This window comes from Sinocyclocheilus grahami, unplaced genomic scaffold, assembly GCF_001515645.1.
Source record: "Sinocyclocheilus grahami isolate Dianchi unplaced genomic scaffold, SAMN03320097.WGS_v1.1 scaffold514.1, whole genome shotgun sequence".
Taxonomy (NCBI): domain Eukaryota; kingdom Metazoa; phylum Chordata; class Actinopteri; order Cypriniformes; family Cyprinidae; genus Sinocyclocheilus; species Sinocyclocheilus grahami.
In genome coordinates, this window is record NW_015505693.1 from 27,070 (window position 1) to 50,212 (window position 23,143).

The 23,143-nt window shown below is 37.5% G+C and overlaps 1 protein-coding gene, 1 non-coding gene and 1 pseudogene across 2 annotated transcripts; 2 read left to right on the top strand and 1 right to left on the bottom strand.

The window, feature by feature from the left end:
• The first annotated feature begins 2,474 nt into the window (after nucleotides 1-2,474).
• Nucleotides 2,475-11,996, top strand: LOC107554800 (transmembrane 6 superfamily member 2-like; annotated as a pseudogene).
• Nucleotides 11,997-14,336: 2,340 nt separating this feature from the next.
• On the bottom strand, nucleotides 14,337-14,409 carry trnaa-agc (transfer RNA alanine (anticodon AGC)). The gene has a single exon. It is a non-coding gene; the product is annotated as a tRNA-Ala (tRNA).
• Nucleotides 14,410-15,125: 716 nt separating this feature from the next.
• Nucleotides 15,126-18,965, top strand: LOC107554801 (hyaluronan and proteoglycan link protein 4-like). Its single transcript, XM_016237415.1, has 4 exons — nucleotides 15,126-15,167; nucleotides 15,476-15,872; nucleotides 16,704-17,006; nucleotides 17,910-18,965. The coding sequence occupies exons 1-4, from the start codon at nucleotides 15,126-15,128 to the stop codon at nucleotides 18,263-18,265; spliced, it is 1,098 nt and encodes a 365-aa protein (XP_016092901.1). The 3' UTR covers nucleotides 18,266-18,965.
• Nucleotides 18,966-23,143: the final 4,178 nt, after the last annotated feature.

Genomic DNA, 23,143 nt, shown 5'->3' on the forward strand with positions numbered 1-23,143 from the left:
ATATATATATATATATATATATATATATATATATTTTTTTTTTTTTTCGTAGTTTATGAATTTTAATTTGTGGTTAATTTTCGTAGTTTAGGCCTCATGTTTGCCAACAACGCAGTGGAACTGGAAATAAAAAGATCAAGTACTCTAATCTTACTCTAATAACTTGCAGATATTCTCAAGCATTGCAGATCCTCTAGTCTAGTAGGTTAGAGTTTACACGGAACGAACTGAGTTGACAGGGACTGGGAGAAACGACAGGCAGGGGTATTGAAAAACGCAAGGTCTACGTCTTGACAAGCCGTTTAAAAACACGGCAAAAGCAGTAAAACTATAGTTATAGTTACAAACTATAGCCTATAGGCCCAATAGTCAAAGACATCATTCTAGTGCGTATAAAAAAACAATGGAACTCAAAAGCACTTTTATTTGGATGGTAGGCCTATTTATGTAGCCTGCTGTTGCACAGTACCTGTCTCGACCGGTAGGTGGGACTGTCTGGAACCCTTTTTTTGAAGGTTTCAAGGTGTTCTGAGGTGTAAATAAAACGTAACTTCTATAGCCTACTTAATAACTCTAAACAGTTTACAGTGTGACAGAGTTTTAAATAGGATGGCTACATGTAAAGCTGCTGGACTAATGGCCTTTGATTACATTAATTCATTCTACTTACGATAGGCCTAGATGTGAATAACCTCACAATCGTTTTTTCCACCCCAGTTAGCCTACTCATAAAGTGATACAAACAGACTTCCTTTTCTTGTGCGAAAAGAAAACTATGTTGTGCGTAATGCTGAATAAATGTAGGCTACTGTAACTGAAGAATAAACAGATATGGGAAGTGGAACTTAGATGATATTGTACTTGATTTTCGTCATTGTATGGCCTACATCCCGATAAATACAACTGTCAGATAAGACTATATGTATCGTACTGTACATGAATGAACAATAATAAAAAAGGAGCCTAATAAAGCTGAAGAAATATATTGTTCCTTCATGAAAAACTGCACTGAATATTGCTTAGGTTTGATTGAATAAAAATTAAATAAAAATAAATAAATACAAATAAAAATCTCCAATAACATACATTACCAGCACTTAAAATATATTATATAGGTATAATTAAATGTATTTAAATTGAATAACGAAACACAAAACAATCAATTAAACAGCAACAATGTAAAAGCTGACATGTACAAACCACCAGAAACTAGCTTACGAAAATTAACCATGGTTTTATTGTAGTAAAAGTGTAGTAAACATGTTTTTTTTTTGACGTATTGATTACTATTTGTATTACCACAGTTTTACTACAAATACCATGGTTAACTATGCTAGTGTGGCAAGACCATGATTAATTTGTGGTTGCCATGGTTTAACTATAGTAACCATGGTTTTTTGGTTTCATTTGGAGTAAAATCATGGTTAAATTTAAAATCTTGCCTCATCATGACATTTATGAAAACACCTTTGTCTTGAGACAGTTCAACAATTCAGTCAAAACTAAAAGCATTCAAAGTTGGATTTACAACAAGTATTCAAATTGGTGAGTGTTTTGAGATAGCATAGCAGTTAGCATGTTAAACGTGTGCATGTTTGAAGTAAATGCCTACTGTGAATTTTCCCTGGTGGACATTGGCTAAAGGTAATCTGCATTGCTGTAGCAGACCATCTCCACAATTTTATAAAAAATTTACCAAGTACTTTAGTTTTTATTTATAATTCAATATAAAGTGCAGTCTAGTAGATTACACTACAGCCTACAGACAGAGCTGGGTAGATTACTTTCAAATTGTAATCCATTACTGATTCCAAAATTCATGACAAAAATTGTAGTTACGTAATCCATTACATTACACATTTCAGGTAATATAATCAAACTACTTAGATTACTTTTATATTACTGTAAAAAAAAATCGTTAAAAAAAGGTAAAATGACTGGCAGCTATGGCTGCTAAACAAAAAACATAAAATTACAGTAAAATATCTTAATTGAAATAAAGTGCAAAAACAATCATTTTACAGAAATTTTCATTAAAGGTTTTACAGAAAAAAAAACTGTTATTTTACAGATTTCTCTTTGTTTCAATTACGGTATTTTACTTTAATTTCACGTTTTTTTGTTTGGCAGCCGTAGCTGCCAGTCATTTTATCATTTTATACAGGCCTTTTGTTTTTTTTACAGTGTATCATAATCTATCAAATAATGTTAGAAATCCCCATAGTCCACTTCGCAAGTACATTCTTGAGCTTACAGAACAACACATAACCACACAAAGCCTCTTTGCCTGTCGTGGCTTTGGCAGAGCTTTCCTTTTTTGGCACACAGGCATTTGACAAATTAGACCAAAAGTAAACACGATTATGTAAATGTATGACAAAATCAAATTATGTACTTTTCCAAAAGCGCCTTTGTTTGGCTCGATTATTCTCCTACAATAACGCGGCCCCCACAGGGCCATTGTAAATTGGGTTATGCACAATTTTTGGAGAGGGTGTCCTTGGTAAGTAGATGTTAATTTTCAACTATAACACAAGAGGCCTGCATAATATTTATTGACTTGAAAAGTCCCCAAGACTTTCAAGATATATTGAACACTAATATTGTTAATCTTACTCTAACAATTTGTAGATTATCTTCTGTGGAACCTTGGATTGAATAACTAACTGAATAGCGAACATCATGGTACAGGAGATACATGGCCTGTTTTTCTGTTTTCCCTGACGGCTCTTGGTGTCCTTTACACTATGAATGTTCCAGCATTTCAAGAGTGAGTATTCTTGTAACGTATAAGGCTAATGTAAGTATTTCTTATCAAAACGCACAAAAACTTGCCTAAAGTGTTAATCATTTTAAAAATGACCTCTTTGGTCACATTAATTGCATTTGTTTAATAGGAGTCCTGCCGTTTAAATTTGAGTCTTTTTAGATATTATACTATGGAGAACAGATTATATTACAAGGATAATTAAAGCAATAGTTGTAGAATTCATTCATTAAATATGGTGGTCTTTGAAGATTATTACTCAAATGTCTCTTATTTCTTTATCTCTTCCACTTGAGGGCAGTGAAAGCATATGGTATTATTCACAAAATAACAGTCAGACATTGATTTAAAGCATTTCTGTTATTAATTTCATAAAAATGTAAAAACAAAATGTAATTGATTTGTTCTAAACTCAAGCTACTGCTTTTATTGATAGAAAAAAAACAATAGGTTTTTTATAATTAATATTGTAGAAACTACAGCCTGACAAAAACTAAATATTAAATTCACAACATTACACCCATTTAAATGATGTAGGAGCTCCAAAGCAGTACAAGCCAAGAAAACTGAAGGTCAAAGGTAAACGACAATTAGTGATGCCTGATTGCAGAATCATTCTTGTGAGTCAGTTACTTACAATTGATGCAAATTATACATGTTTAAAAAATCTTAAAAAAAAAAAGAAAAAAAAAAGCTATATATATAAAAGTGGTACTTCACTGTACTTCTATGCCAACATTGATTCATTTTAAACAACCATTGTCTCTGTTGGAGGCTGTATTGACTCTCATGTTGACAATAAGACATGTTCTCTGTCTGAATAGCTTCTCATACAACAGTAATCATGTCTCAGTAAGGCAGGATGGTTGTCATGTGCTCCCCCATCTCATTTGGTGCTCTGGGTGTCGGAATAATTGCAGTTCTCTCTGCCAAACCATTCATCTCTGCTCACTTACTGAGGACAGGAAAGAAAATGGCCGAATACACATAGGTGTGTAGTAATTGGAGACAAGTCGCTATGCAAAATTAATCAGAAATGAATTTATTAAAGTATGGCGTCCTTTAAGATAGGCTTGAAGGGCATATTCTTGATTAAATATTTAATACTTATCAATGCTACTATGATAATAGTAACAATAATAGGTACACAAAATGTCAGTTTCAAGCGTGTTTAGCCTCTTAATTTTCCTCATTCTTACTGTTTTTTCTGTCTTTCCTTTAAAACACTTGTCTTTGTATGTCAGTGTTGTCAGAAGAGAAATCGTGAACATTTCGTACCCTGCAAACTCATGAAAACTTTGCGCAAAATGATTGACAGGAAGAAATCTGTGGCCTATTTTTAGTCTGTTTACAGACTATGGTCAGTCACATCAAGTTAAATCTGATATTATGTTCACTCATATTCGTAATATTTTGCATTTACAGGCCAGTGGTTATTCTGCAAATTGGGGTGACTGTTCTTGTGGCGGTGTTCCTCTTGGTCTACCTCGCTACTCGCTACAATCCTACAAAAGATCCTTTGTTCTACGGTATGAGCTGTGAAATTGGTTTGATTGGTTAACTCTTGAAATATGCAGCATATCCTCATTTCTTTCTGACCCTCAAATAAATAAAACGACATGAATCGATCAGAAATATAGTCTCAAAAGTCTTAAAACACCACATTTTTTCTGTTTAAGGTTACATACATCTGCATGAATTATTTAAAAGGATAGTTCACCCAACAATGAAAATTCTGTCATTAGTTATTCACCCTCATGTCGTTTCAAACCCGTAAGACCTTCGTTCATCTTTGGAACACAAATTAAGATATTTTTGATTAAATCCGAGAGCTTTCTGACCCTGCATAGACAGCAACACAACTTCCACGGTCAAGGCTCAGAAAGGTAGAAAGGACATCGGTAAAATAGTCCATGTGACATCAGTGGTTCAACCGTAATTTTACGAAGCTACGACAATACTCTTTGTGCGCAAAGAAAACAAAAACAATGACTTTATTCAACCATTTTTTCTCCATGTCAGTCATAAATGCGAGTTCACGAGATGTGCATACCTTTCTGCATTTTGAACGTGTCAGTGGCGTTTCTGTGAAGATGAAGTTTGGAACGGTTGAGTAATTAATGACAGAATTTTCATTTTTGGGTTAACTATCCCTTTAATTGTTTTGTTGCTGCACTGAATGAGGCAATTTAAACTCATTAGTATCGGTGGAATGCAGATACTGGCATTTCATTGACATTTTCTCTCACCGTATTAAAGGTTCAGGGATGTTTACACAAACACCAATGGAAGTTGTGGTGACACCTGCACAATTTTCCGAAAAATGGGGGAAAAAATGGCCATTTCCCCCACCAAAATGTTTACAATGCCAGACAAAAAATTACAAAATTCTTCTGTGACACATGGTATGTATACAAACTTGAAAAATAATCTGAAAAGAATACGCTTTATGAAAGGTTAGTTTCAAAATCTCCAAATCAATAAACGCAAACTCTTGTGCATTGTCAATCTGTCTCGTATTAGGACACAATAGAAAAATATGAGCTTTTGCAATGTAATGCTAGAAATTTAGTTTAAGATAGTGGTGTTATTATGGGTTAGAGTGACTGAGAGGTGACAGTGTCATCTTGCACAGCATGTCATTTCACCCCACCGTGATGAAGGAGACGATAGTTCCATTATCGCACCTGTAATGCAGGTAAACTACACCAAGACCCCTATGGATTAAAAGGGCTCAGGGAGAAAAAGGGAAGCGAGAAAGACAGAAAGTGAGAACGTCAGTATCAGACTGTGCATCTGTGCTCAGCGGATGGCAATACAGCACTTCTCATTGAGCCGTTATATCTACGAAGCTGTCAGTCAGATACTCGTGGACGCAAGGAGAATGGCACTGGACAATATCTAGTCTAGTAATCCAACCATGAAATTGGATACAAAAAAGTATTTGTTACAATAACACACCTGTCTTTACTTTTACACCCACGGTTTCCTTCAAAATAAGCTATGAATTCCATCTTGAAAACTTTGCTCGGAAAAGAAGATTTTTAAAGGAATATTTCACCTAAATTGAAACTTATCAGTTAGGCTACAATCATGTCGAGCTTTTCGAGCTTTACAGCTCACCATTTATCTATATGAAAAAGAGCAGCGTGAACATTCCCCTAAACTTCGCCATTTTGTTCCAATGAGTCATATGGTTTTGGAACGACATGAGAGTGAAGTAAATGATGACAGATTTTTCATGTCTACGTGAACTATTCTGTTAAATCCTGTGTCTGAGCTTTCAGTGGTGACATTTATAGTCATTATATTTGCCTCCATGCTCAAGAATTTTCCTTCTTCATGTCCCCTGCCACTCATTATTTGTCACCCAGACGCTTAGGAAATGCCACATGGGGTATTTGCTGTCTCCACAAAGTGCCCTTTTGGCACAGCTGCACTTTAAACCTGAAAAAAAAAAACACCACATGGCTCCAAATATAAATTTCTTGTTCACACCTCCACTCGCAGATATCATTATCCTCTTCCACCTTGCCAGAAATCAATAGTCGGTACGAGTGAAATCTTTTTTAATAAAGACGAGAATAAAGGTGGACTAGTCAACTCTTAATAGAGCAGTTGAGCGCTGCAACATCTTATTAGTGAGGTTTTTCTCTTGGCACATCACAGAAGGCTGTGGAAAATAACCATCCAATCATGTGACTTACTGTACAATATTACACTTATTGCATGATAGACTCACCAAATAAATTAATAAGTACATGTTTGAATATTAATTTTAGTTCAATTTATGGTGTAATCTTACCTATTATCTAAAAATGTATCTACAACGTAGCCTAAAAAAAAGTCAACCAAGAGAATTGATATACAGTACAGCATTGCTATTGAAATTCTCCATATTCACTAGCTCATTACAAATATAAGACCACTGAATGTCACCATGGGCCAATCAGAATCGAGTATTCCATAGGACCGCACAAAATTGACCAATCAGAATCAAGTATTCCATAGGAACACACACAATTGACCAATCAGAATCGAGTATTCTATCAAAATATCAGGTGACCAAAAGTAAAAATTGGAAAGCCGCAATGAAGTCATGCCTCACTTACGTAACATACACTACAACATCTAAAGCACATACATTTTAACACTAAACAAAAGAAAAGACTGTTATTGTGTACTGTATGCATAATATATATTTTTTGTTCAGTTTTTGCCGAGTTTTCCTTCACGTGTGTCATTGACCTCACGAGCGCTCTAGAATACGATGGCTTCACCTCAGGGTTCATGGAGTTCTACCAGAAAACGGTTAGTATCATGAACAGAAAGCAGAGTTGATGTTATCGATTACCCAGTCTAAACCTGTCTGACGATAGTATTGCTGGTTCTCCAGGGGGAGCCGTATCTCGGCACACCGAACGCTATCATGATGTGCTACTGGGATGGTATAGCGCACTTCATCCTCTACCTGATGCTAATACACCGCATGTCAAGCAAGTTTGTAATTATTATGTCTACTCTGTACACTATTCAGTACAGTAGTCAAAGATGTAAATGAGATGTCTAGTCTGCCATTTTTTAAAGGTTGTTTCATGTTGTAACATCTATGTTATGAAGTTATATTTAAGTAAAAATGGGTAAAAGGATTGAAATAACGTTTTGATACTATCTGGCAAGAACATGACATGAAACTGTGATGTTAAAAAAAGGAGATGGATTTTCCGAAATGAGTGTTTCCTATCATCCCAGGCAACAATACCGCACATTGGGTCTTTTCTGGGCTGGATCGCTGTGCGCCAACATGATTGTGTTTGTACCTGGAATTGTGGTTGGTGAGTCAAAGTAAATAAACGATCACAAATTCCTGCTGAACATTACATAAGATGCTTCTCAAATACGTTTTATATGCAGGTAAATAAGGCTCCGAGATCCGTCCTGCCTTCTGGCTCAACATTTTTCTGTTGGTGCCCATATGGGGAGCGGTTTCCTTGTTCTCCAGGCCAAGGAATATGCCTCTTGTGGGAGCATCCAAGGTGAAGAACCAGACACTGTTGACATTGGTCAGTGGTTAGTATTTTCTCTACAGAATCAGTAATGGTGCTTGTATCCATCAGGCTGAACGTGAGCAGATTAAAAGCCTTGATCTGTCGCCCCCTAGATCTTCTCTTTGTTGTTTATCTAGTGGCTGCCATGGGATATCTTTAGAGGATTGGTAAATTGGTGCTCACCATACGCTTGCGTATGATCTCCATAATTAATTCTGTTGGGACAAAGAAACTCATATTTTTATCCATATATTGGCCGTTAGAAATCCTCAACGGCTATGTGACAGAGTATGAACCCTATCTGAAGGATCCTGTGGGCTTCCCCAAAGTTACGGTGAGTACATTTTTACATACTCTCAAGTAATAACATTCAGTCAGATTTAGGCCAACACATTCAGGCTTCTTAATACCCTAAGCTTTATAGCATTAAGCTCCTCTAAATTACTGTATGGTAGGTATTACTCATCATTAGCACTCAATAAGGTGGGTGGCTTATTGTCACATTGGGTAGTCCAAGAATATCCCCTCTGTCTCAGCCCAAGCACAAAGGTATCAAGGGTACCTTTGTTTTTGTTTAGATTGGGGTTGTAGCTTGGTCAATAGGTTATCAAAAGTCCTTGTTCTAGCTGGAACCCTGGCACAATGGTGGCCCATCGATCAGGCAGGAGATGTGCTGTGACTTGATAAGCTAATCCCACCCATGAGTCCTGGCTGAGCCCCTCCATCAACTCAAACAAGGAGAGAGTGTGACATGTGTGGTAATGTGTTTGATAAGGAACGAGGGCACGCCAACACGTATGTTTGTACAGAGGACAGAAACCTGCATCGATCACATAATACCTGTGCATGCAGGTGCTGGTGAGAATATTTATATAGTATGTATAGGGCAGGGTAAATTCCTTGTAATGTTTCTACTCAAATTCCAATTCAACATCTGTGACTGATTCCATTCTAATTGCAACTCACAATTGAAAGTGCTTACTTTATATATAAACCAATAGTGTATATTATTTTATACATAAAATTATATATATTTAATATTTTATTTTAAATGTATATACATGTATTTAAATGTATAAATGTATATGTATAATATATATTATAGTATTACACAAATAGTATATATATATACTATTTGTGTAATACTATAATATACTTTTTCCTTCAGAAATCAAATTCCAATTCAACATTTGTGACTGATTCCATTCTAATTGCAACTCACAATTGAAAGTGCTTACTTTATATATAAAACAATAGTGTATATTATTTTATACATAAAATTATATATATTTAATATTTTATTTTAAATGTATATACATGTATTTAAATGTATAAATATATATGTATAATATATATTATAGTATTACACAAATGGTATATATATATATATACTATTTGTGTAATACTATAATATACTTTTTCCTTCAGAAATCATTCTAATATACTGATTTATTATCAGTGTTGGAAACAGTTTTATCTGATTTATTCGATAATTGTCTTATCGAGTAAATCAGCATATTAGTATGATTTCTGAAGGATCATGTGAACGTTTACCATCCAACCTGACAGAACTGGAGAGGATCTGCAAGGAGGAATGGCAGAGGATCCCCAAATCCAAGTGTGAAAAACTTGTTGCATCTTTCCCAAAAAGACTCATGGCTGTATTAGATCAAAAGGGTGCTTCTACTAAATACTGAGCAAAGGGTCTGAATACTTAGGACCATGTGATATTTCAGTTTTTCTTTTTTAATAAATCTGCAAAAATGTCAACAATTCTGTGTTTTTCTGTCAATATGGGGTGCTGTGTGTACATTAATGAGGAAAAAAAAAATAACTGAAATGATTTTAGCAAATGGCTGCAATATCACAAAGAGTGAAAAATTTAAAGGGGTCTGAATACTTTCCGTACCCACTGTATATTATACACACACACACATATATATACATATATAGTGTGTGCGTGAATGTATATAAAACAAAATGATGTATTAAAATATTTATTTGTAATTTGATATACATATAAAATAAGCAGTTACACAGATATATTTTAGTTATTTATAGTTAAACATACATCTCTAAAGATGTATGTGAATTCCTGGGCGAACATGACTTCTACAGCTTGTTATGACTTTCTTGAAAGACGCCACGTGCCGTGCAACACAACCAGGCTCTGTTTAGGGTCTAATCGTGGGTAATGTGCCCATGTTTATGTTTTTAAGCCTCAATAAGTATGAATGATGTGTGAACTCAATGCAGTCGGGCCAATCTGTATTCAGCGGGAGTGCATTGCTGCGGCAGCGCTGGTGCCATTGGGGATTGAGTTGGACTGCATTAATTTGCCATCAAAGCACTGGTGTGTAGAGGCAAGGCGTGTAGTGTTGACACACAGATTGAAATAATACTTGTTGCACGGTGTCTTTTCGTCTCCAGATCTTGCTGCTCCTGTTCCGTGCGCTTCCAATGCTGGGTTCATTTGAATATGGGCTTTGCACACCTGGCTGCACTTGGATGCTTGATTGGATGGTATATTTTGCAGGTGCCATTTTACAGGTAAGACATGAAAAACTTCTCCAATATTTAGTCAAAGCTGTGAGAAGAGAGCAAGAAAACATCTGTTAGAAATTGTAAATTCTATGTCTAAGGTTCAAGTTAGAAACAACCATTGAGGTATACTGTATTTCCTCCATAGTTTCTGGCAGAATCTAGAGATTTCCGTCTACTGTATGCTGATGTTACAGAAAGGCACCATCAAACAGTATCACGATCAAAGCCTTGGTCTGAACAAGCTCATCCAGCACCCTTTTAATTCCCAGTATGAGGCCTGAGTAGTCAGCATTCCTAATCAAAGACCTCCAGTAGAACAGGACTTCACTGGAATTTCACTGTAGATCTCCAGCTCGACATACTAATGAACACCTCCTCAAAGCTGAGAGAACGTCATTGCAGTCTATTCATCTCTACTTACCCATAGGCAGAGGCCTCTAAAATACATTACAAGGTCTTGGATGAGACTTCATTGTGCCCTTATCATTGAACTTTACAAAAGTACAATATAAAACTAGATTCTTGCATTTCATTAAGGGAATATGAGTGGTGTTTGGCTGAAGAGAACTTGCAGCCACAGTCCTAGGATTTGTGTTTGTATGTGGGTGCTATGGGGTGCGTTAGCCAACTATGGTCGCAAGTTTCGTCATTACCAACATAGTCCAATGATTCAGTGTTTCCTGAAATCATAGTTCCAGTTAACATTCGTAAACATTATCATAAACAGGCATGGTTGGAACTACAACTCTCAGCCTGTGGTTAGAAGCATGGCATATTGTTTGACATGTGGACTTAGATTGTATACACACCACCGTTTCTGAATAGTGGACACGTGAATAAATACATAAGCCAGCGGTGTCCAATCCTGATCCTGGAGAACCACTGCCCTGCAGAATTTAGCTCCAATTTGATTTAAAGGAAAAGTTTACCATAGTTCAGTACTTACTCTCATGTCGTTCCAAACCCGTAAGATATCCGTTCATCTTCAGAACACAAATTAAGATATCTTTGATGAAATCCGAGAGCTTTCTGACCCTGCATAGACAGCAACACAACTGACACGTTCAAGGCCCAGAAAGGTAGTAACGATTTAAAGGAAAAGTTTACCATAGTTCAGTACTTACTCTCATGTCGTTCCAAACCCGTAAGATATCCGTTCATCTTCAGAACACAAATTAAGATATTTTTGATGAAATCCGAGAGCTTTCTGACCCTGCATAGACAGCAACACAACTGACACGTTCAAGGCCCAGAAAGGTAGTAAGAACATCGTTAAAATAGTCCAACAGTGGTTCAACCTTAATTTTATGAAGCTACGAGAATACTCATTTTAGTAGATTTTTTCCACTTGTTTTTTCATTTACCAGGTGAAAATTGTCTTATCGATTATATAAAACTCTCACTCACAAAAACAACATCTTGTGCTTCTGTCCACCACAGTGCCAGTGGTCTCATGCTGGAGCATCGCTGCACCCACACACTGCAGAAATGTACAGGATTCCCGTCACAAACCTGGTGCCCATCCTCCTCTTCAACCTGCTGTATGCGGCCGGTCTTGTACTGCTCATCCTGCATTGCAAATGAAAGCCGGACTACTTCCTTTCCATCGTACTAACAATGAGAAGAAATTAAATTAAATAGATTGAAAAAAACAAAACAAAAAAACATTGACCTTGAAGGAATAGTTCACACAAGTATTGAAGTTCCGTCATCATTAACTCATGCTGGGTGAACTATTCCTTTAGAAAGAGTGCATTTAAAATTGTGTTAAATTGGCACAGCTGTGTTCCAGTGGGTTCCTGTTAATTTGGTAATCACGTAGGTTACAGGACCTTGCTTTTGAAACGTCTTGATTGTGTCAGTTGCCAGAGCTACGGCTGTTACTGAATTCCTCATGAGAAAAACAACTCTAAATTGCAAGAAGCCGAGATCATTAAACCACGGCTTGTTCTACCTGTCTGGAGACAACAAGACCTTTAACACTGCAGTTTATTAGCCTTCTGTCCTTCACTGTAAAAATCTCATGTCCTGCAACTAGAGGTCTCTTATTAAAGTGTATTTTCCTAGTTCTATCCATCTGTTCCACACAAATTTCACAGTTCCATCTTAAATGTAACACATGCCAGAACGTTCTCTTGAATAATTGACTGGTCTCATAGGTAATAAAATATTATCCTACAAGATCTTCATCTGGATGCGCTGTATGTACATGATCAAGTCAGCAGGGTTGAGTTCTACAACTACTAACCTTAAAAGCAATCCTTGCTCAGCAGCTCTTTCATGCTGATGAGGAGCAATGCACAAAACAGCACTCTGTGTGTCATCAAATCAGTTCCAGTGGAATTAGTACAGAAATCTGTCAAGCCTAGCGGATCATTTCGGGCACTTCGGTAAGGGGGCGCCATTTGTAGGGACGTTCCAAACGAAAGTGAACAACTGAATCCCTTCACGAAGGGCCCTTCCAGAAGGGAACATGCAATGGTCACTTCACGGAAGTGATTTCAGTTTGTTAGGAGATCTTGCAATCTTTTCTTAGGAATGCTTTTTAAAGTAAAGTTGGGGTTGATTTCGACTTCACATACTAACGAAAATAGAATAGGCTAATTAAATTTGTCTATTTTAATGTAAGACAAAATATTTTTTCCTCAGTAATAGAAATATGATTTAAGACGGTCGTGTAAGCAAGTTTAAGCACGTTTCGTTTGAAAAAGTTTAATAGTAAATAAGACACAATTATACAATACTTGAAAATAATAATAATGATAAGAAGAAATATTTATTTGCAACATCTGATGGAGTACTGAATGCTGCACGCACGCGCAGTGTTATCAAGGTAACATTTGGTCAGTCATTCCCTTCGCCGAGGGAGTTCCAAACGCTTATACGAGACAGTAATGCCCTGCACCCTTCAAAGAACACACTTCAAGGGCTCTGCCCTTCGAAGGGAGTAGGGCATAGGGATGCTCACTTCCGTTTGGAATTCGCCCTTCATTTCAGTGTTGACATATGTGGAGGTCATAATGTATTATATTAGATATTTCAGTATAGGGGAGACTAGGGGTAATTAGTGCCTTTTTCCTCCAATTAATATTTCTCAGGTTTGGTTTATTTTTAAAAAGTCAGTTATAAATAAGCTATTGAACACATTGAAAATTGTTGATACATATACTTACAGCAATAGTTGTCACAATGAAATGAATAGACCATTAAACAGCCTTTGCTTTTCAATACAACTGAAACCTAGGTTTATATATAAAAAGATTTAAGAAACTGTAAAAATGCAGAATTTTATATACAAAAATGATCAAATCACTGTTTTGGCCAACAATGTAAGCTATAACACTTAAAATGTGTCAACTCACCATTTTATTCAAAATATCTGTCAAAGGATCCAAATACTGTAACAAAAACATACTAAATAAGTAGTAATAAAGGAGAAGTCAAGCTTTGAATGCAAAAACAAAATATTACACATATTATTGTAATTAATTGCAATAATGTGTAAAATTGCTCAAAATAAATGTATTTTTTTAAAAAAATCAATAAACCCATATGAAGAGTTTATTTGCAAAAACAGATAACTCCGTTTTTAAAAATGTTCAAAAATCATGTTTTTTTTTTAAATCCTGCATTCCAATTAATATCAATCAAACTGCAGTTGGGTTGTTTTGATTAAATAATAATAACTAAAGAAATACAGTTAACTAACACAATAAAAACATGATAACACAATAAAACATTATATATTGAAAATTAATCAAAACGGAGTCATCTGTTTTTTTGCAAAGAAACTCTTCATATATAGGCTAGTGCATTAGTTATGGATGCTTCGCCTAGCATACTAAATGGCTTCTTGCATAAATTAATTCGCAAAGTCTAGTCATTTTAGTCTCAGTATCTTATAAAAACTTACCAGCAGTCACTGCATGCTAAATTAAAATGTAAATGTAAATTTTAGAGCAGGAAAAAAAAAGCTTTGGAGAATGCGGGCATCGATCCCGCTACCTCTCGCATGCTAAGCGAGCGCTCTACCATCTGAGCTAATTCCCCTTCCGGTGCACTACAGCTGGAATACAAGTATGTAACATAAGTACGAAACTCTACTTCGCTCTCATTTAATATTCGCTCTCACGGTACATTTATTAATTATAGACCAGATACGACATCATATTATCATAGTTTCACGACACAATACACTATTTATCAGATATGCAGTCTCAAAACCTACTTGCCAGTTCACATAATGAATGGGAAAGGGTCTAAAGTGGTTAAAAATAAGTTGAGGTTATTCGAGTTTAAATATTCACGACAAAGTTACTAAATAAACTACCGAGTAAAGCTACAAACGTTGAGTTTGCGAATAAATTCGCACAATCTGCAACATACGCAACCGTGAACAAAGCTAGCTTTACAAAATCAGTTACAATTTAAAAGTAGACCGTCCGATAAAAAGACGAGCACCCCTCTTTGTTACCACAGTATATCAGCCTAGCACTAAGAGCTTTTCTTCAGTCGTAGTGTTAATGAGAGTCTTCCAGCGCTGACACCGTCAGCTGCAGTGTGATGAGACGCGACAGACATCTGCAGAGAAACCGAGTCAGAACCGGGACAGCTGCGCCGGAACGCCCGTCAGTGCACCGGAGCAATATTACTTCAAACCCTCTCAACATAAAACGCGTCCTCTCATGATGTTGGTGAGTTCAGACTGCATGTGTGTGGGTTTTACTACGGTAACCTTGATAATGCGCAGTGCATTGCGGTAGGGGATGCTCAAAGATGCTGTAAGGGGAGCTGAGGATGATGATGATGTATGATTCCGTTGTGTCGTAGCTATATATATAATGTGTTTGGGCTGGTTTCAGTGCTGCATAGTGTGTGTATGTGTGGTCTGGATCATGTTTCACAAAAGAAGACGGGAAAAAGGCCTACATTTGTAAAGCAATACTGTATGACTTCGTTCAGACAGCAGACATCTGATTATTGTGCCATAACAGATTTCTAGACTCTACCTAATGTTTGCAAAACTGATCTAAACCACATTCATATGTATCATGCTGGTATATACATCATTATAAATGCTTTCCCAGGTACACACTGATAAGGATAATTCATAGAGTGTAAAGTGGAAACTTCTTTCTCTTTTTCCCTAGAGGATGATACAGGGGCTGTGATAGTCCAGACTGCTCCAGGTAAGGTGGTCACTCATCGCGGTGGCTCTATCACCCTTCCCTGCCGTTACCACCATGAACCAGAGGACGTCGACCGTAATCGCATCCGCATAAAATGGACGAAGGTTTCTGATGCTTTCCAGTTTGAAGACGTGTTTGTAGCGCTGGGGCGACAACAGAAGACGTTTGGGTCCTACCGTGGTCGAGTGTCTCTGGAACGGGCAGGGCCAGGAGATGCTTCAGTTATTATTCACAACATCACCTTGCAAGACTACGGCCGCTATGAGTGTGAGGTCACCAATGACATGGAGGACGACACGGGATTTGTCAATCTAGACCTTGAAGGTCAGGGAACTGGTCTTGGTTGTAGTAACTAAGGGTGCTTTCACACCTGGCCTGTTGTTTCGGAACCTGGCACGCTTCCCCCCCTTAGCTCGGTTCGTTTGGGCATATGTGAACATGGCAATCACGCTCGGATCTGCACCAAAACAATCGGTCCGAGATCGCCTGAACGAGGTGGTCTCGGCTCGATTGAAAACGAACTCTGGAGCGGTTCAATTGTAGTGAGAAAGCAATCCGATCCAACGGACCAACGAACCAGGCTATATCACGATGTATGATGGGTAATTACGTAAGTTCCATGAAAAGCATTAGCTTTGTTGTTTTGCAAAAACCTCAAAATGAACCTGTGAATTTCTGTAGGTGAGCACGTCTTCACCATTCAAAATCAAAGCGCGCTTTTTCATTTTATAATGCCGTCTTATTGCTCTTCTTCGTAGTAGGTGCATTTTAAAAATGTTTTCCCGATGAATCCTGGACTCAAAATGATAAATTAATATAAAGACAGCTACAAAAAACAACAACAATAAGCCCACAAAGCTGTTGTCGTTCCATCCAGATTGATAACAGCTATGAGTGGAATCCCGGAAAATAAACGGTGGAACTTTGACCAATGAGAGAACAGTTTACTCGCGCGTGACTTGTATTAACAAATTTGGCCCATTTAGAAACTTTGCCGTGTGAAAGCGAACCGCACCAAGAATAAAAAGCAACATTGTAATCATTTTAATCCCTGTTTCGGAACAAATCAATTGATCTACAGGTGTGAAAGCACCCTAGGATTGAATAAAGTGTCATATTCCTACTGAACCAACTTCTCTGAACCATTTTTCAAAGGTGTGGTGTTCCCATACTACCCTCCATCCGGACGCTACAAGCTGAACTACCACCAGGCAGAGGAAGTGTGCCGACAGCAAGATGCAATTCTGGCCTCTCATGCGCAGCTTCACAAGGCTTGGCTTGAGGGGTTGGACTGGTGCAACGCCGGCTGGTTAGAGGATGGCTCCGTCCAGTACCCCATCTCTCATCCTCGAGACCAATGTGGCCACAAGGATAGCCCTCCCGGGGTCCGCAACTATGGCTATAGGCACAAAGAAGATGAACGCTATGATTCTTTTTGCTTTACCTCAAACCTCAACGGTGAGTGTTTACCTAGGTTGGAATTGCTTATTAGAGATCTTTTCCGCCCTGAGGCTGTTGGACCAGGTTCCTGTTGAGAGGTCCTCCTGCTTCTCCTTTCACTGCCTTCCGTTTGATACCTATCCAATAAATCGTGCCAGTGCCACAAATGAAGGAGTCTTAACTGAGCAATGCATCAATTTCTGGAAAATTGGCCAAATCAAATCAGATTTCAGGGAAACTATGATTTAGTACAGCTTCTGGGGTGCAGAGTTACTTTGTGACCATGTGGGAATAATAGGCGTTTGCACAGTTGATTTTGTCTTCAGGAAGAAAACGGTATTTTTGGCCCTGGTTCAGACCATTTGTTACTAAGTGCTGTATGATCCAGTGGGTACACAAGACTTGCCCAGTTCTTCAGACCCACTCACAGTCAAGTCATTGAGAGCCAAAAAGCTTTTCTTTTGTCCCCCAAGTGGGCTATTGGAGAGGACAGTTTGTCCTGAAATTTTTATAGCTAGGGCAATTTTCAATAATACCCCTACACTGACCAGCTGCTGGAAATTTAGTGAATGGCCCAGTGGGAAATATGAGACAATGTGCTGCCCTAACAGTCAGCCGTCACATAAACAAACAGAAAATCAATGAATGACTTCTGAAAAAAAGGTGGTGGTCTGAAATATTTAAAATGCATTGCTATTTCATCATGGTGAAGGCAGGCTTTGAAATCACGATCCAAATTTCGAGATCTTACGCAGTGAAATGTCTACATTCCGGAAGAATTTCATTAGCATTTTTGACAGAACATTCAACTGGAACATTTTTCTTTCTGTGCTACTCCAGCGAGTCAGACATTTATGGCAAGCTGTTGTATAGTCTTCTCACAGCTTTTGTTGTTTTTCATAAAATTGTGTTCTCTTGCAGGACGTGTTTACTTCCTCAAACGTTTTAAGAAGGTAAACTACCTCGAGGCAGTAAAGGCATGTCAACGTGACGATGCAGTGATTGCCAAAGTTGGACAACTATACGCCGCATGGAAGATCCAGCTCTTGGACCGTTGTGAGGCGGGCTGGGTGGAAGATGGCAGCATCCGTTACCCCATCGTCAATCCTCGGGCCCGCTGCGGGGGCCCAGAACCTGGTGTCCGAAACCTAGGTTTCCCTGATAAAAAGTTCCGCCTCTACGGAGTCTACTGCTTCCACAGGAATACTGATGTCCAGTCAACACAGGCTCCAAAAGAAACCACAACCAAACCGGCTAACAGCACCAGAAGCATCTGAAAGTGCACAATACTAGTTACTAGCATCATGGCTTCTGTGTTTGACAGACAAGTCTTTTTGCACACCTGCTAGGCTTGCGCTGAACTCGGGGCATAATTGAGCTTGTATAATTTCACACACTTGCTTGAAATGAGGTGTCAATCATCTCTAAATTGAGAAAGTAAGCAACTTTTCTCCTCAGAGACATTAGTTTCGCAGTATACCCTGCATGCAGAACTTAGCCTTCAGGTTTTCAATTTGTTTTATTTTGCTGTTTCCCAGGGAAGACAAAAGTAACTTTAATTAGCGCTAAGAAAGCAGGAAAGCTAATTTAGCCTTATAATGAGTATAGCACATTAGCAATAGCCCTCAATGACCTGATGATGAGGAAGTGATAATGGACAAAACTTCATCAGATGCTAGCATGAACTGGCTAGCTTGGCTGGGCTTAGCTTGCTTATTAAAATGAACTTTCACAGTTGTTGCCATCCAAGCAAGTAGCAAAACTGATTAGCTGTGCCAATTACTATGCACATAACACTAGACACTCATTTTTGATACGTTTTGAATGACCTTGCAAGCAATAACAGAATTAGGCATGACATTTTCTAGATGTTTATTACAGTGATAAAGCTAAAATATTGTGAATGGCAGACTTACATCAGCTGCTTTACTACTTCTTAGTGGTTGATTGCACTGTCCATTCAGTATTGCACAATATTGTCTATGATGATGCATTTTAGATTAAAGTTATTTACCTGTTCGTGTTTGCCTGTCAATTCTCTAAACGACTGTGGATGCAGGGCATAGAATTGCTTGTAAACACAAAAGCTTGACCTCTGACACAAAAAGGGAAGGAAAACCTGATGTCACCGGTAACCATGACAATATTTGTATGAATATGGCTCTAACAAATTGCACAATGCTACTTTGGTTTGTCTTGGGCACAAGCTCCCGGCGATGCTGCACTTTGTGTCTACAGTCTGCAAAACACTTGAGAAAATGTTTGTTGCTTTGCCAGAATCACATATGTGACCCTTACATTTCCATAGTAACAGCTATAATGAGGCATCATGAATTTCAAAGAAAAGCAACCGTCGCATTTTAGATTAAAGTTATTTACCTGTTCGTGTTTGCCTGTCAATTCTCTAAACGACTGTGGATGCAGGGCACAGAATTGCTTGTAAACACAAAAGCTTGACCTCTGACACAAAAAGGGAAGGAAAACCTGATGTCACCGGTAACCATGACAATATTTGTATGAATATGGCTCTAACAAATTGCACAATGCTACTTTGGTTTGTCTTGGGCACAAGCTCCCGGCGATGCTGCACTTTGTGTCTACAGTCTGCAAAACACTTGAGAAAATGTTTGTTGCTTTGCCAGAATCACATATGTGACCCTTACATTTCCATAGTAACAGCTATAATGAGGCATCATGAATTTCAAAGAAAAGCAACCGTCATTTGTTAAACTGCTGATATTAGGCTGTTTACTCTGATAGGTTTTATTATATGCTCAGCATTTCTGGTTGTATTTAGCACCCTGTAGCCAATTTTAATGCAAGATTCTAAACATTTTAAACAATACAGAAAAAAACACAACTCTGAACATTATATAATGAGTACTAAACTATATACAATACTATTTCTTAGAAACACAAAAACTGCTTAAAAACAGTAAACGCCAGTAAAAAGCTAACTTCTGTTAGAAATTGGCATTATATCACATATGTTGTGGTAGTCTCATGAGAAGAAGATGGAGTATAAAAAGACAATCAAAAAATTTTTTCTCTTAAGATGGTTGCATTTTCTTTCATTGGATAGATTTAATCTTCCCTCAACATGAAAAAGTCCAAATTAATTGACCCCTAACAACTGAGCAAGTCCTCTTGGGCAAACAGAACTGAATCAGATCTCAAAAGGTGCCATATTTGTCAAATTTCTTACCTGCTGACAGGAAAAAACAAAGTGAAAATTGAACACTCAGACATCATGTACTATCCAGGCACAAGGTGTCAAATCATTTGCTCATCTATTCTGAAAGCGAAAATGCTGTGCGATGTGAAAGGAAGTCTTATCTGTAAGCATTCCCATCTCAGCAGGAGCTAACAGAGACAACCCCCTTGGTTAAGACAGTGTTAATCACATAGAAATCAAAAGTCATAATGATTCTTGTATAAAAGATAATACATACATATGTAACGGAGGCCAGCTAGTACGTGATGTCTAGATAAACCTCATTCCCATGATCTCAAAGCATTATCTGATGCTAGAGGCCATGGTCTTTAGCATCCTTGTTAGCATGCTCACTTTCCATGCTGGAAACACTGGTTCAAATCCTGCTCTGAGGGAGGTGAGTAGAACTGGAGGGGTTACACTGGTGCCATGATCTGGATTGAAAATGAGGTTTAGGGGGGTGAGGTGTAATGTCCTTGTTAGCGAGCCCACCTCCCATGCCGGAAACCACAGTTCGAATCCTGCTTGGAGTGAGCAACGCTAGTATAACCGGAGGGGCTATGCATAAACTGAAAAGTAGGGCTGTCACGATTCCTCGATTCAATTCAAGTACTCAATTAAAAAAAAAATCATTGACTGCAATTTGCCTGTGTCGAGTAAACGGGCAAAATATCGGAAGTGGCGCATTCCACGGGCGTGAATCCATAAAACGCATTATTAGACCGTTTTCCAAGGCTGCATGATATATTAAACCCATTTAAAAATCATGATAAAGCATAATGTTATTGTGAATTCACAAATGCTACAATTCAATTAAATAAATATATGCAATGTAGGTTTAATATATGCGCTTTAATTTTTAGTTGTGTAACGTTACATGTGTGTCAAAGTGGCTGCATTCACAGTAAATGCTGCTCCACACCAACTGTTATCATTTACATGTGTGGAGCGTCTCAAACTCCATCTCTGCATATTGTTGTGAGTTTGTGTTTATTATAACATTCATCTGGGAACACCGTGCACCATTTCATCAGGTTTTTAAGGTAAACCATTTTTAAACCTATGCTAACACAGGGGAATACATCTCAGCATGCTAACTGTTCATCGCTATTTCAAAATAAAAAAAGAAACCTTCACTCTGAGTTGTATTATGTACTGTATTATGTACACAATGCTTAGTAATTGGCTGAAGTGTTTATAACATTGATTGGCTTATTTCAGCGGGTAACGAGTCGGTGCATACAAAGGCTCTGCTTAGATGAATAAAGGAAGAAAGGGTAGAAGGTTAATGCAACTGTTTAGAGAATTTATTCACTGTGAGCTCTTGAACATGACACAAAAAGAAAAATAATTTACATGTCCAGTTTGTGTTAAAAACAAAGTGTGGTGCAAATGTTTGTTCTACCTGAAAAAACAAACAGTGAATTTCCATGTTTAGATACTAGAAACAGTGATGTAAGCAAGATAAGCTATATGAGCAAAATAGACATTGCATCTCAATTTGCACACTATCCATCCTAAACATATCCAAATTGAATTAAGTGCCATTCACACCTAGGATGATAACTGTAATTATTTTAATTCTATAAGAATTGGGAAATCCACACCACAGTTATAACAACAAAGTCACAGAGGAACAATATAGTTGGAATTACCTCAAGAACGTACTGGTAAATCAGAATCTGCCAATCAGAATCCACCCAACTTTTAAATATTTAATGTGGAAGATGAAATATTTGCTGCATGTGATTATGATACAACTTCTGTTGGTGTAGCCCTAGATTGTTCTTGGCATTCCAAATCATAATATTATAAAACAGCATGCCAAAATTGCATCTTTTTCCAGTGGATTTTTGAAGTTTGAATTTACTTAAGCCTTTTCAGTTAAAATGGCAGAAAACCCTTTGTAAGAAAAGGTTTATGATGGCTTTCAGTTAAAGAACAGTCGAGGAAGGCAAAACTGCAGCTGCCTCAACAGTTTTAAACCCAAAAGTTACAACATAAGTTTAAAGTAAAGAATTATCTAGACCAGGGATCCTCAAATCTGGCTTGCAAGATCTACTTTCCTGTAGATTTTAGCTCCAACCCTGATCAAACTCACCTACCTGTGATTTTCTAATGATCCTGAAGACATTGATTAGCATGCTCAGGTGAGTTTGATCAGAGTTGGAGCTAAACTCTGCAGGAAAGTGGATCTCGGGAGCCAGATTTGAGGATCCCTGATCTAGATGCTACCACTTTAAAGGGATAGTTCACTCAAAAATGAAAATTCTGTCATTAATTACTCACCCTCATGTCGTTCCAAACCTGTAAGACCTTTGTTCATCTTTAAAACACAAATTAAGATATTTTTGATTAAGTATGAGAGCTTTCTGACACTCCATAAACAGAAACGCAATTACCACGTTCAAGACCCAGAGAGGTAGTGAGGAGGACATCATTAAAATAGTCCATGTGACAGCAGTGGATCAACCGGAATTTTATGAAGCTACGAAAATACTTTTTGTGCGCAAAGAAAACAAAAATAACTTTATTCAACAATTTCTTCTTTTCCGTGTCAGTCATGAGAGTAATGATGTCCTTACTACCTTTCTGGACCTTGAATGTGTCAGTTGCATTGCTGTCTATGGGTCAGAAAGCTCTTGGATTTCATTAAAAATATCTTAAACATGCTCAATGACATGAGGGTGAGTAATTAATCATTTCTGGGTGAACTGTCCCTTTAACACAATAAGTGTGCAACAAGGGACCTGTAATATCAAAATGCAGTTTTAGTATATTATAACAGGTGTCTCATGTGAACAAAGTCCTTGTTGGTCTTAGCATCAACCAATGAGAGTTTAGATATGGATTTTGTTAAAAACAATGCTAAAACAAACCGTAACATTATTAACCATGCATCTGGTTTTAAAGGTAAATTAATGTTTGGGGTTAGGAATTA